At 38.7% G+C, this 13153-nt stretch overlaps 1 protein-coding gene across 1 annotated transcript in view; it reads left to right on the plus strand.

Moving 5' to 3' along the window:
* Positions 1-13153, plus strand: part of REPS2 (RALBP1 associated Eps domain containing 2) — a 138318-nt gene that overhangs the window by 48917 nt on the left and 76248 nt on the right. The window contains exons 4-7 of the mRNA XM_077816359.1: positions 776-902; positions 5968-6080; positions 10074-10209; positions 12996-13059. Coding sequence (XP_077672485.1) covers positions 776-902; positions 5968-6080; positions 10074-10209; positions 12996-13059 — 440 coding nt within the window. The remainder of the gene's footprint in view (positions 1-775; positions 903-5967; positions 6081-10073; positions 10210-12995; positions 13060-13153) is intronic.

Genomic DNA, 13153 nt, shown 5'->3' on the forward strand with positions numbered 1-13153 from the left:
CTATGAATAACAAACTTTGCCTGAGACTAACCATTATTAATGAGTCAATAGGGTATGCACATGTAGAATAATGAAATTGGAAATAAGGTTGCAAATATCTGTTTTCTCTAAATAATTTCATTCTAGTAGAGCATTGCCACCAAACCTATAACTCTTCCTAGGTGACTTTTATTGCCTTGGTGTTGCACTGTGAAGTAATATTTTTTCTGTTTATATAGTAAATTTATTTCAGGACCGTGTCCTCTACCAAAGCTCAATCCTCAAGGAAAAAGGAAACAAACTCCAAGTTAGATCTGACAATATCTACAAATCTGCTTCTCACAAAGGCAGTTCCCAGAATATTTAAAATAAATCTTTGAATTGGTGCTTTTAGTTATTTTTCATTTTTTGCCTTCTTCTGAAATGAAAAGTATTTTCTTAAATGGAGAATGCATTCAAGCACCTAATACAATATGTAAATCCAAAGATACCCAGTAATAATAAGATTTAACAAAAATATTGATCCAGACACACATGCAAGTAAAATGTCTTAGAGTTCATTCTAACCCCTTGGGATGACTACTCTTGTATTTTACCCCCAGAACAAGGCTCAACATCAAAGCATCACTTTGCCATCTTCCATTTATAGTCACGATTCTTTTGGAAATAGGGGCATGAGAATTTGTCAGTTATTACTATGCCTTGCACATCATGCTGTATGTGATTGAACTGGTATGCAGAATTACTCCACCTATTTCTGTAGTCACCTCAGAATTCCATTTTGTTGTTTCTGAAGCAGGAAACCAAGTCTCCCCCCATGTCACCGATGTGTTCACCTCCTGCTTCTCCATCTAATTACCAGAGAATACCCTTGAGTTATGGCTATGGCAGGTCAAGGAGTGGGCTTGAACAGCCACATGGAGGTAGGATAAAATCTGGGATGCACAAGTCATACACTGTTGTTTTTTTCCGTTCAGTGCCTTCAAATCTCAAATGCAATTAAGGAATCAGCCTAATAATGCCTGGACTTAATTACATCTGTCTTTTAGTAAATGATCTGACCATCTTTTTTTATTTTATGCAGAAGCTCTGCTTTCTGATTTAGTCCTCTCTTCCTATTTTCTTTCCAGTAAATTAATGATCATGTGTAGATTTGTGTGCAACTGTTCACAAATTAATGCTGATTACCACATTTTTGGCAAGCCTATGTGCAGTATATGTTAGTGATTGAGTACTGTGAATGTTTCAGTGGATAAGCATGTTTTTTAATATTAAGAAAAAAAAACATTCCTGATTTCAATAACTGCTGTACTAGTTTTCAGATTTACAGTGGGGATTTGTTTGCAAGGAAGAACAATGGTCTTCCTGGTTACATAACAAAAATAACAGTAAGGTGTAAATGTAAAAACCCAGTGTAATGGGAACCCAGAAGAAAACAAATGACCACAATTTAGACGCTTTAGGGTTGATCATGCTGCCATTAAAGTCAGTAGCATAACTCTCATTGATCTGAGTACACCTCTACCCCGATATAATGCGACCTGATATAACACGAATTCGGATATAACGCGGTAAAGCAGTGCTCTGGGGGGCGGGGGGGGGCTGTGCGTTCCGGTGGATCAGCGTGTCAGCATGTCTGGCTCCGACACACTGCTCATGTTAAGGGGGCCGGGCCAGTGTTGAGGGGTTGGATAAGGGTCAGAGGGTCTTGGGGGTGCGGTCAGGGGACAGGGAACGGGGGGGGGGTTGGATGGTTTGGAGGTTCTGGGGGCGGTCAGGGGACAGGGAACAGGGGTGTTGGATAGGGCGTGGGAGTCATGGGGGGCCCATCAGGGGGCAGGGGCGTGGATAGGGGTCAGGACAGTCAGAGGACAGGCAGCGGGGGGGGTTGGATGGGTTGGAGATTCTGGGGGCGGGGCAGTCAGAGGACGGGGAACAGGGGTGTTGGGATAGGGTGTGGGAATGATGGGGGGGCCTGTCAGGGGGCAGGGGTGTGGATAGGGGTCGGGGAAGTCAGGGGACAGGGAGTGGGAGGGGTGTTGGATGGGTTGGTGTTTCTGATGGGTCAGTCAGGGAGCGGGAAGTGACTATTAATAATGGAAATGCTCGAGGCCAAAGCAAGTTCAATATAACGCGGTTTCACCTATAACGTGGTAAGATTTTTTGGCTCCTGAGGACTGCATTATATCTGGGTAGAGGTGTACTTGGAGGATATAGGTTTTAACAGGTTATAACAGAATAGGGTGCCAGACTTGACTGGGGCTTGTAACAACTGTTGTAATATAAAATGATAATTAAGAATGATGGTGAGTGTCCAATAGACGCGCTCTCACAGATAAAGCATAAAATCTTTCATCATTTCATCAAAGGGACTGGACAGCTGATGTGGGTAGAGCTGGTTGGGAATCTTCCGCCAAAACTATTTTTTGTTGGAAAATTCCAATTTGTTGAAACTGAAACATTGGATGGGTATCCAGTTAGGCTAAAAAGATTTATGAGGTCCAGGATAGAATTTCTGAACAAAAGCAAAGAGAATGCTACCCACCCCAGAAGACCCAGTTGGTTGGGGCACTCACCTGCAATGTGGATGACCCAGGTTCAAGTTGCTGCTCTGGCTGTTTCAGGGTAGGAACTTGAATCAGGGTCTGCCACATCCTCGATGAGTGCCCTACTAAACAGGCTCTAGAGTCAGTCTCTGTCACTGGCCCAGTGGCTATTTAATAATAATCTCTCCAACAGAAGAGATTGAGCGAGACCCATCCCAAAATAGCCAATAGACCAGTAGCCACGTCATTCTCCTGTGATGTGGCAGACGCACATTCACGTGTCTGCTCCGAATCAGGCAGGCTCGCTCGCGCCCCAGGATAGTCCCTTAACCATTTGGCATTTCTGGGGTGGGTGGGTGGCTCCCTTTCTCATTTTCTCATTTTCATTAAAAAAAAAAATTAAAAATCTTGGTTTAGTCCTGATATGAAATGGGAGAATTTTCTAAATCTTGGAAATGTTTGTGGGACAGGAAAACCATTTCTCATCCAACTCTTAAGTGTGGGTACCATGAGTTAACATGCTCTCTGTGAATGATGAATGGGATGTATTGGTTCTTCAGCTGTTGTCCTCAGTTACAAGTGACTGACTAAACTGAGCTCTTACAAAATTTTTTAATTAAGTAAAATTTTGTGCTGGTGGTAAACATCAGTGGTCTAACGCAATCAAATGGACTTCTAGTTAAAGGTTCATGTTAGTACTGACTGATAGTCACTTGTTAGAAAGTAGACTGTCATCCACATTGATATGTTAGTTATCCACATGTAAGTCCTAACAAAGCAGTGATTTCTGATGTTCAAAATAAGCACTGCAGGTGGAATTCCCTTCCACTGTACCGACACGTGCCCTGTCCAAATCTATCAGCCACAGGACAGGAAGGACACATCCTGGATTGCAATTATAATGCAGTGCACTAGGAATTAATGTTAGCAGGAACTGTAAGATTACGAGAAATAGTGATTCTGTTTTCTATGGCACAATCCATTATATTCACGTACTCCCCCCTTACCCTCCTGCCCCAGTCAGATCACAGGTTCTTGTAATGAGTGCTGAATGTCCCACATTCTATTGGCTTACCTTGCTTTGAACAGTAGTTTATATTCCAGTTTATACTTCCAGCAAGGTGCTATTCAAAGTGAGCAAGGGTCTTAGAATCAAGGCTAACATGAGTGTCATTCTTCTGAAAATTAATACAAGCAGCTAAACGTTAAGATGATAAAATCCTGTGAGGCCGTGAGCCCACTGAGCACTAAAACATGGCCTCCAGAAAGGCATCCAGTCTGAATGTGAAGACTCTTAATGTCTTCAGATCAAGACTGGTTGCCTTTCTGGAAGGTATGCTTTAGTCAAACACAAGTTATTGGTCTCAATACAAGGGTGAGTGGATAAAATTCTATGGCCCGGGTTATGCAGGATGTCAGACTAGATGAATAATTGGTCCATTCTGGCCTAGAAAAAAAAAAAAATCTGTTAACATTCCAGTTTCATTGAAACCATTGCACTGAGGACACTGAATACCATTCTGGAGGGGCCTACAGAGCATTGGGTTTGTGTATGCGTGTGTGGTGTTAACCTTTTTTTTTGTACTGTTTATACTCTATGTGGTGTTCAGAAAGTAGTAATCCAGGGTCATTGAACATTCAATTTTTGCCCACCCCTCTAAAGTAGAACTTTAGCTGGGCATTCATGCATTTTATTTTCTTGCTAGTTTTTGAAAGTTCTGTTGCTGGTAACCACATAGCAACAGAACCCCATACTCAGCCTCCAAGTACTGCAGTATATTTCACAACTTCCTTCCTGTCTTCTTTCTGACATTGAAACACATTTGTAAGGGAAAAAACTAGATACCAGCACAGGACAAGAATAGATAACAATCGGAGTTAGAAACATAACTTTAAAAAGCAAGCTGCTTTGTAACGATAGTAAGATTTTGAGTTTCCTTGATTTTCATTTTTCAGGAGACTCTAAAATTTTGTGTAAATGATGCTGAATAGCATTAGGACAGTGCTACAGTTTGAACACTCCAGCAGAAGAAGTTGGATTTCAAAAGAACGATTTGAAAGAGAGCTCCAGTGTGCCCTGCTTCTATGTCTAGTTATTTATCTTTATTAAAAACAGGATTGTTCTTAAATTATGCAGATGGAATGGAAGTCTTCTCACCTTAGGAAAATTGAAATTATTGTTGCTTTTCTTTGCTAACTCTAGTCCAGATTCTGAGCAGTGCTGAGCACCTGCAACCCCATCAGGATCAGGCCTTCTCTGTTTTGAAATGTAAATTTGGGTTTTAAAAATAAAAGATATATTCAAGGTTAGTGGCCTATTGATGACCTGCAAAAAAAATCAGGTTTGGAATTTGCTTGTCAATCAGATATGTCTCAAATCAAGAAGTGATGATTGTGTGTGTGTGTGTGTGTGTTTCTGAGGAAATTAACAGTTCTAATACCAGCCATTTCAGTTGTTTGTCATACTATACTGTTGCTGTATTTGCATTCTAGTTACTCTTCTGCCTCTTAATGTGCACAAGACAAAGCTAAAGGGTGGAACATTTAGACATTGACAAGTGCATAATTTTTATAGCTCAGTTTAACTATTATTTTCTTATCTGTATTTGCAGTACATACTTAGGACCCTGGAAATATCGTCCATTAGAGCCCTTTTCTGTTTCCACTCTGGAAATGCTGAATTTACTTGAAATGTATGGGACTATTTTGTTAAAAAGTAACTTTGGCCTGTAGTAACTTTTCTCTGGAAAGCATCTGTTTTTGAATAAGAAAATCATTATTGATGTCAGCACATCTCCTAGAAAAGGGTGTGATTGCTATATACAGGGTAGGAAGCAAAAAACTTTGGGGTTTAAAGGGGCTCTAAAAGTAGGAAGCTTATTGTTTTTGTTTTCAGTGTTCTGGCAATTGAATGATCAACAACCATAAAACCCAGGTATTTAGGATCCAGAGAATTTTCCACAGTCAAATCAACAGTTTTGTACAGATCAAATCAATGTCTAATGCTCTTCCTTGACAATGTCCTCTTTAAACAAATTAGATTTAAATAAAAAAGTGAAAAACCTAAATCTCTTGAAAATGACAGTTGAGAATTCACTATATTCATTAGTTAGCTGATTTACTGTAATAGTTTATTTTAGGGCTGCTGCAGGTTGTCATGCAAATATGCATTTCAACAACTGTTAAAGCAATTAATGCCAATCTGGTAGGATGAAATGACAACTTCTATTGTTAATGCCTAAATATTAAAGAAGAGAAACTATGATATAGGAGTAGAGCATGTAGTTAGGGCTTTGGGTAAGGGGACAGAATGGACTGTAGTACAACAGTATTAAGCTTAATGAACCTCTGTGTTGTAATGCTTAATTTCCGGTTTGAGCTTGTGGAACCTTATTGATTCGTCTGATAATACATATATATATTTTTTTTTAAACTTTCATAGTTCCTTATGAAGCTAGACATTCTACACAACAACAAGATGGACCAGCAACGGGAAATTATGCATCCAAATCTGCACTTGTACATTCCTCTCTTAGTCGGGTAATGAATTGCATGGTGATTAAATAAATGAATAAAACAAAAAAAGAAATGCATGAAGTTCTAGTTCTTGTCACCTAGTAGTGGTGCTTTTTGAAATAAGTGGGGATATTAGTCCCAGTAACCTAGACAGGTTCCATTTTGAATAAACCTGGACCAAAATCTCCCTGCAGTTTTAGTTGAGTAAAGTATTCTTCGTTATTTTCACTTTATATAATCTTCATTTTGTTTCTCTTCTGCAAAGGTTTCCTCCTAGTCTCTACTGCCAGGCAAATATGGTCTTTATTTTGCAAGTAAGAACAGAAAGGAAGACTGGGGGGTTCAGCTAAGCCCAAATTTAGGTTTTGTAAAAACTATATTTTACAAAGTTTAACATGAATACAAATGTTTTCAGAAATTTAAATATAAAAATTCTTCCATTGGATTTTTTTGTTTTGTTTGTTTAAATAACAACACTCCCCTCTGGTATTTGCAGCTCATTGATTGGTGCATCCTTCTAGTGTAGGAGAAATATAAAGCAAAACTGACTGGAAAGCAAATTGAAAATGACTAGTTCATTTTCATTGTTTAAGCTGAGTGAAATTCAAATGTAAGCAAACAACATAAATATTGGAAAATTAGACTGAGATTCTTAGATCAGAAGTGAAAGAATTGTAAGTTATTAATAATGCAAGAAAAACATCTTTAATATATATGAATTTAATTGAGATTTTTTTTTGTCTTGATCTAGTGTGTTATCCCTGACACCCTCACACTGCCATGACCTGATATCCAGCTTCTCTGTAGGAAATCATTCAAATTTGTAAACCCAGTTTACTGTCTCAATCATCCCAATCCTGATAAAGAAGTTTAGGTGGGATGTTTTGTTTGCTTTACTTAAACTGGTCCAATGTTTTCCTGTTGGCTTCAAAACCGTAACTCTGCAAACTTTCTAATTTGTCTATTGTAAATTCCCTATTACGGCCACAGATTTTTGGCCTTAGGTAAAATATTGCCATGCTTACTAGCAGAACTGCTTTTAAATGTAAGTGGCCATTTTTTGGCTGTGCTCTCACTCCCTCTACCCCATAACATAAGAACAACATGAGACATGGATAGATGATTTGGGATGGAACGAGTTTTTCGAGCAGAGTCAGTTTCCCCCTCCCTCCAGCCCATGTCTACTTAGTACACAATGGACTGCAGCTCCTACAAGAATTATTCATCTTTTATATCTTGCCATATTGATTAGGTTGTATTCATGTTTTTTACCTGTACAGGCAAATATGGTGCACTGTAAAACCTATTTGTCAGTGTTCCATTTATGCATTTCAATAATTCTGCACCAAAAGAATTCTACAAGGCTATCTAGAGCTCCATCACATAGGAGCCAGGGATAATTTTGAATGCTTCCTTTTGTTTAAAGCTTGCCAACTATATCTATATTTTTGTAGACAGAAGTTATGAAAACAATGCACTCTAAACTGGAGCAGAGTAGGTTGACCTGTAATATTCTATTTCTTCTTTGTTCTGCTACTTGCATTCTATTTTAAACTGCCTTGAAGAATTGGGACTATGTTTGCTTGATCAGCTGGTTTGAATAAGGTCAATAATTTTCATTGTTTCAGTACTGACACCATTTTTTCTAGGATTATGTAGAAATTACACAAAATAACATAGCTGTTCAACTAAAGTAGTATGCATGGGAGAATTGTAGAATGTAGCATTATGGGGATCAAAGACACTAATGAAGACAGACGGGGTTGGCCTTTGACCTATCAGCTTCTCTTCCTCCTCTGCCTCCTTTGTTCGACCGGTTGCTCTGCTTCAGTTTAAGGCAATTACCCTTTTTCCACAACTCAGCTGCTGCAGAAAATAAAAAAGGAAGCAGTACACCATAAGGAAATCCTGCCTGGTGTGTATGGAGAATTCAGGCCAAACATGTAGGAGTAAAGTAAAATAACTTTGTGGCCTGTCATCGGCCTTGATGATGATGATATTTTTCTAAAGTCTTTCCATGTTGGATCTTAAAGAGCTTTAGGAAGATTAATTACTAGATCTAGTCAAATGTTTTTAAATCAAAACTCTTCAATGCAAAATGGCTTTTTGATTTAAAAAAAAAAAGAGGCTTTTTGATAAAAAATACTTCAAGCTTCTCAAGAATCCAAATAGTGTACTGAATGTTGAGTCCAACTTTGATGAAAATTTCATGACCACAAAAATGTTTTTGATAAGATACCGCATACTTGAGTTACAAGCCCAGAGTCCTGGTTCTTCTGAGTATTTTTTTAGTTGGATTTTGCACACTCTGTTTATCTTGTTGGCTGCGTAAGATATACATTAGATATATTTCTTCAGATTTCTCACCATGGTAACTAATGGTGCAGCTTCACCAGTAGAACCAACTGTGGGGGAATTTGTATAGGCCAGATTGACCACTGGCATTTTTAGTCACCGAGTTGTCTAATCATGCTAAGAGCAAATCTAGATGACATGGTGGTTGAAATGCCAAATGTTACCAGTGGCCTGTCCATACTACCTCACCAATGGCAGCAATGGTGGATAATAATTTTAAGGAAAAAAAAGCCTAGTGTAGACAAAGCCATTGTGAATTGCCACTGGTTTCATGAATAAGACTATGAGCCTGATTCTCATTTATACCAAGGCCCTGTTACACTGCTCTGGAGTGTAAAGGTGCCTCAAAGTGGCTATGAATTACACGTTTACACATCAGCACTTTGTAAAAGGGTCTTAGTACAAATGAGAATAAAGCCACATGACTATTAGGGTTGTTTTTTAATCACCAGTCACGTTTTTTTGTTCCCCGTGTCCGTCTACTACAGAGCAAAACTTCTCCATGAATTTTTACAAACTTTGCTCTATGGAAGAGTGACCTAGGTTTTTAAAAAGAAAAGGAGTACTTGTGGCACCTTAGAGACTAACAAATTAGCCGTATGGAGTAAAAAAAATAAAATTTGTTAGCCTCTAAGGTGCCGCAAGTACTCCTTTTCTTGTTGCGAATACAGACTAACACGGCTGCTACTTTGAAACCTAGGTTTTTAAGCTGTTCTAAACTATGGTCTCGTTAATATTAAACAGTTTTAAAATGTTTATTGAACTGTAGACTTTGGCTTGAAATAATATAACCTCAGGAATTTAATTTTTTTAAAATCAATGGTTAACTTTTTTTTTTGACATAGGAAAACCTCAGCTGATTCATGGGAAACATGTATCTAAAACATCATGTCTTTTAAACCAATAAATCTCACATAATTTCAAACCAGCACAAAGTACTATTTTGTGATATTTCCTGTTTTGAGGATCTTTTAACACATTTTTAAAACAAAGTCACATATTTGAGTTTGAGCACGTTGACAGTCTGGCCAGAGGAGTGGTTTTAAACTTTGCTGGAGCATGTAGCTTATTCTTTCCTACATTCTGTCGCTAAAATATTTTGACACGCAGGTCAACGCATTTTAAATGTTTGCTTCTTTCCACCAGAAGAGTGATGCTCACAACATTCAATGCAAACAAACAAACACAACCTTATACAAATCAATCTTAAAAAAAAGTAAATAAATACAATTAAAAAAAAACCTTATCTAATCAGTGTCCCCCCAATGGAAACATTCCAGTGACCAAATTGAGTTCACTCGGGACTTCACTGTTGCTATCTGTTTTATGTGGAAGGCATTCAGATGCTTTGGTGATGGGTGCAATATAAAACACCAATATGAGGCGATAGATCTTAATGCATGACTAGATGGAGTGATCTTTCTGCCTTCAACAGTAGTTGGGTTTGTTTTTTATTTTAGCTTCATTCATGTGAAACTTCCTGTAGTTCTCTGAGCAAATGGACATGTATAATAAGCCCTAACTATAAGAGCTATTAATCAACTTGAGCCTTTCTGCTCCCATTTCTTTAAAAAATGGGCCTGCTAGATGTGCAGACTGACCCTTACTTCTTAAAATGTCTGTGTATGCTGCTTTTTCACGCAGTTTTGCAACTGACTTTTTTCCCTGTCTTTGAAGTCTCTTTCAGTAGAGAGGGAGCCACAGGACAGCAGTAATTACCCAGATGACCCCTGGAGGATAACTGAGGAACAGCGAGAATATTACATCAACCAGTTCAAATCCCTACAGTCTGATCTGAACTCTTTCATTTCAGGTAACATTTACTAAATAATATATATGTGCAGCAAAACAACCAGGATGAAAGGCCTGAAAATTAAAGCAAAGTACAGTAGATAAAGGGAGAGCTTCTTGAGTTATCTTTAGATCAGGTTTGTGCCCCAGACAGGGTCGATTTATTTATTTATTTGTTTGTTTTTTAGAGTAACAACTTTTTTAAAAATTACCATCCTACCCACTGCATTTTGTCTCTTTTTTGCTACCCACCCAGTGTTCAAATTCTTGGGGGTGCCCAAAAATATAGGCCAGCAACCCTCTTCTCCTCTGCTGCCTTCTCCTTGCCCCACTGAGGGGGCAGCAACTACCTGCATCCAGCACCCGCTCACCCAGCACTGCAACCCTAACCCAGGTCACAACGCCATATACTCAAACGCCTCGCCCTCCAAATCCTCTTTCTCTCTCCCAGGGCCTGCAACCCTAGGCCGCAACCCATCTACAATCTTCCTGTGACCCACTGAATCACTGAATTAAAGCATTAAAATAATACAGTGGGTAACAAATAGTTTCTTTGAAGAATTTTTAAAAATTCGTGGTTCTACTGTTAAAGATGACTCTAAAATGGGTTACAGGTTAAATGTGTATTTTAATACCACATGCTCTCTGTTTACAGGTAAAATATTTTTTCTTAATTGCTAGCCCTGCAAACTCACCCTGGGATCTGAGAGCCAAACTGAGTTAATTCTTTCTTGTGTGTCATCATCAGAAATAAATGTTCTGCAGGACAAATGCTGTCCTCACAACTTTGCAACCCAACTGTCTTCAGAGAGTTTATACAAGTGTCGTTGATTGGAATTTAGCAACAACAAAAAAATCTTTTTATGATGCACAAGGAGGACTAGAGTCCAACTATTTCTCTCAGCTGTGGTGGCTGCAGGGCTAAGAGAAATACAAAAATAAAAGAAATATATATTTGTCACTAAAATTAATTGATACGATTCTAAACACACACTGGGAGTGGATCTTTTGAGGAAGAATGTGTGAGTTTTGCACACTAATTTTTCAGAGTTGAAACACACTTTAAAAATTCAGTGTGAACTTCAGGAAAGCATCTGCAGTTACAGGACAAAAAGTTAAAATAAATTGTTTGAATCTGAAGACAGTATTTGGGGCTCAGTCCTGCAAAGTGCCAAGCTCTGGCCTGATCCATAAAAACACAAGAATATACTTAACTACTTTCCTATTAAAGTCAGTGGGACTGCTTAGGTGCTTAAAGTTAAGTATCTGTTTAACTGTTCTACAGGATCATATCAGGATGCTCAGCACTATGTAAGATTGAGTTGTTGGCCCTTAAGCGGTTAAATGTAAACCCTGCATAGCACACACATGGTAACAGTGTTGTAACTGATCTTAAAAATCAGATTTTCATTCTGGCCAGACTGCTTGTGAGAGGAGTTATTCTAGGTACTGACAGTTAGTCTGGCAAGGAAAAAACACAGATTTTAACTACAGGCATTTTGACTATGTCCTCTGAGGTTATATTATTGCAATTCAGTACTTTGGGATTCAGGAATTCTGACCCCAGACAAAAGTTTTAAAATAATTGCTTGATCTTGGCAGAAATTAGCACTTCATCAGTTTTTTTCCCCTTGGTTAAATCTTCTCCAACTGATCTTCCTAGTAGAAGGGAAAAGAAAATGGAAGTTCAACACATAGTGGATTTTCCACAAAGCTGCATATAGTCAACTTTGTTTATAATAGAATGCAGTCTTTAAAATATGCAAGATGTTTGCTCTATCTATTCCGAGAGAGAGCCTCATAGGGCCAGACATTGCATTTCATGCACACCCAGATTTACTATTAACTGTAGTGGGAGGCAGAATTATAGATCTGTATATAATGGCTCTGAATGGGGTTGGCCTTACGTTTTTCAGGCTTATGTGAAGTAAAATGTGCAAGGATCTACGGCAGACTTTTGCTACCCCTGTAGCCTATTTGCATGAGACAGTGTTGGGCAGCTGGCTGTGTGGGATGTGTAGTGAACTTCTTATCACTGCAAAGGGCTCAGCAGGGGTTTGTTGGCTGGGAGGGAAATCAGATTGCTTATTATGGGAGGGCTATGGAGGATGTTCACAACTGGTAGTGAAGATTGTAGCAGGATGCTTAGCTGGTTCCTCTTGTTTTTCTTTCATGATGGTAGGGCCGCAGCAGGCCTGAAAGCAGAGAAAGTCACTGTGGGAGTAGCACAGATGGCAGAGGGCCATTTGCTGCCATATACTTGGCATGTGATTAGAAGCATCCTTTTCTCTGGAAAGGAAGCCATTTATCTCCATTTTCCTTTCTTTGTATTCATAATGGCATACTGATGATGATAATGGTAATACTGAGGCATGTTTTCATCCATTAATATTTTTCCCACATGGAGAGAAGTGGAGAAATGAGGTCAACCGCTCTGCCTGGCCTGTCCCATGTTAGTTACTCACCAAGAGACAAATGGCCAAGCAGCTATACTCATTCCCAACAATCAAAGTGTCTGTTGAATGTGAAATAACCAGCTGCTGATGCTGTTGCAGCTTTATAGAAACACAAGCAAAATCAGATTGGAAGATGAATATCAAATGCCAAGCAATCCTTGTGGCACCTTAGAGACTAAAAAATTTATTTGGGCATAAACTTTTGTGGGCCCACGGAAGCTTATACCCAAATAAATTTGTTAGTCTCTAAGGTTCCACAAGGTTTCCATTCTTTTCATTGTTTTTGCTTATATGGACTAACACGGCTACCCCTCTGAAACCTTTCAAATGCCTGTTTCACTGTTCTTGACAGGTTCCGTGGCTAAGAATTTCTTCACAAAATCCAAGCTTCCCATCCCAGAGCTTTCTCACATATGGTGAGTACTGTAGTGTAACTGAGAATATGGATGCTGGTTTTAAAAGACATTTTAGCTCAAGAGTTCTTGTTAGATTAAAATAGTGTCTTTAGAG

Source organism: Eretmochelys imbricata, chromosome 1, assembly GCF_965152235.1.
Source record: "Eretmochelys imbricata isolate rEreImb1 chromosome 1, rEreImb1.hap1, whole genome shotgun sequence".
Classification (NCBI taxonomy): Eukaryota; Metazoa; Chordata; order Testudines; family Cheloniidae; genus Eretmochelys; species Eretmochelys imbricata.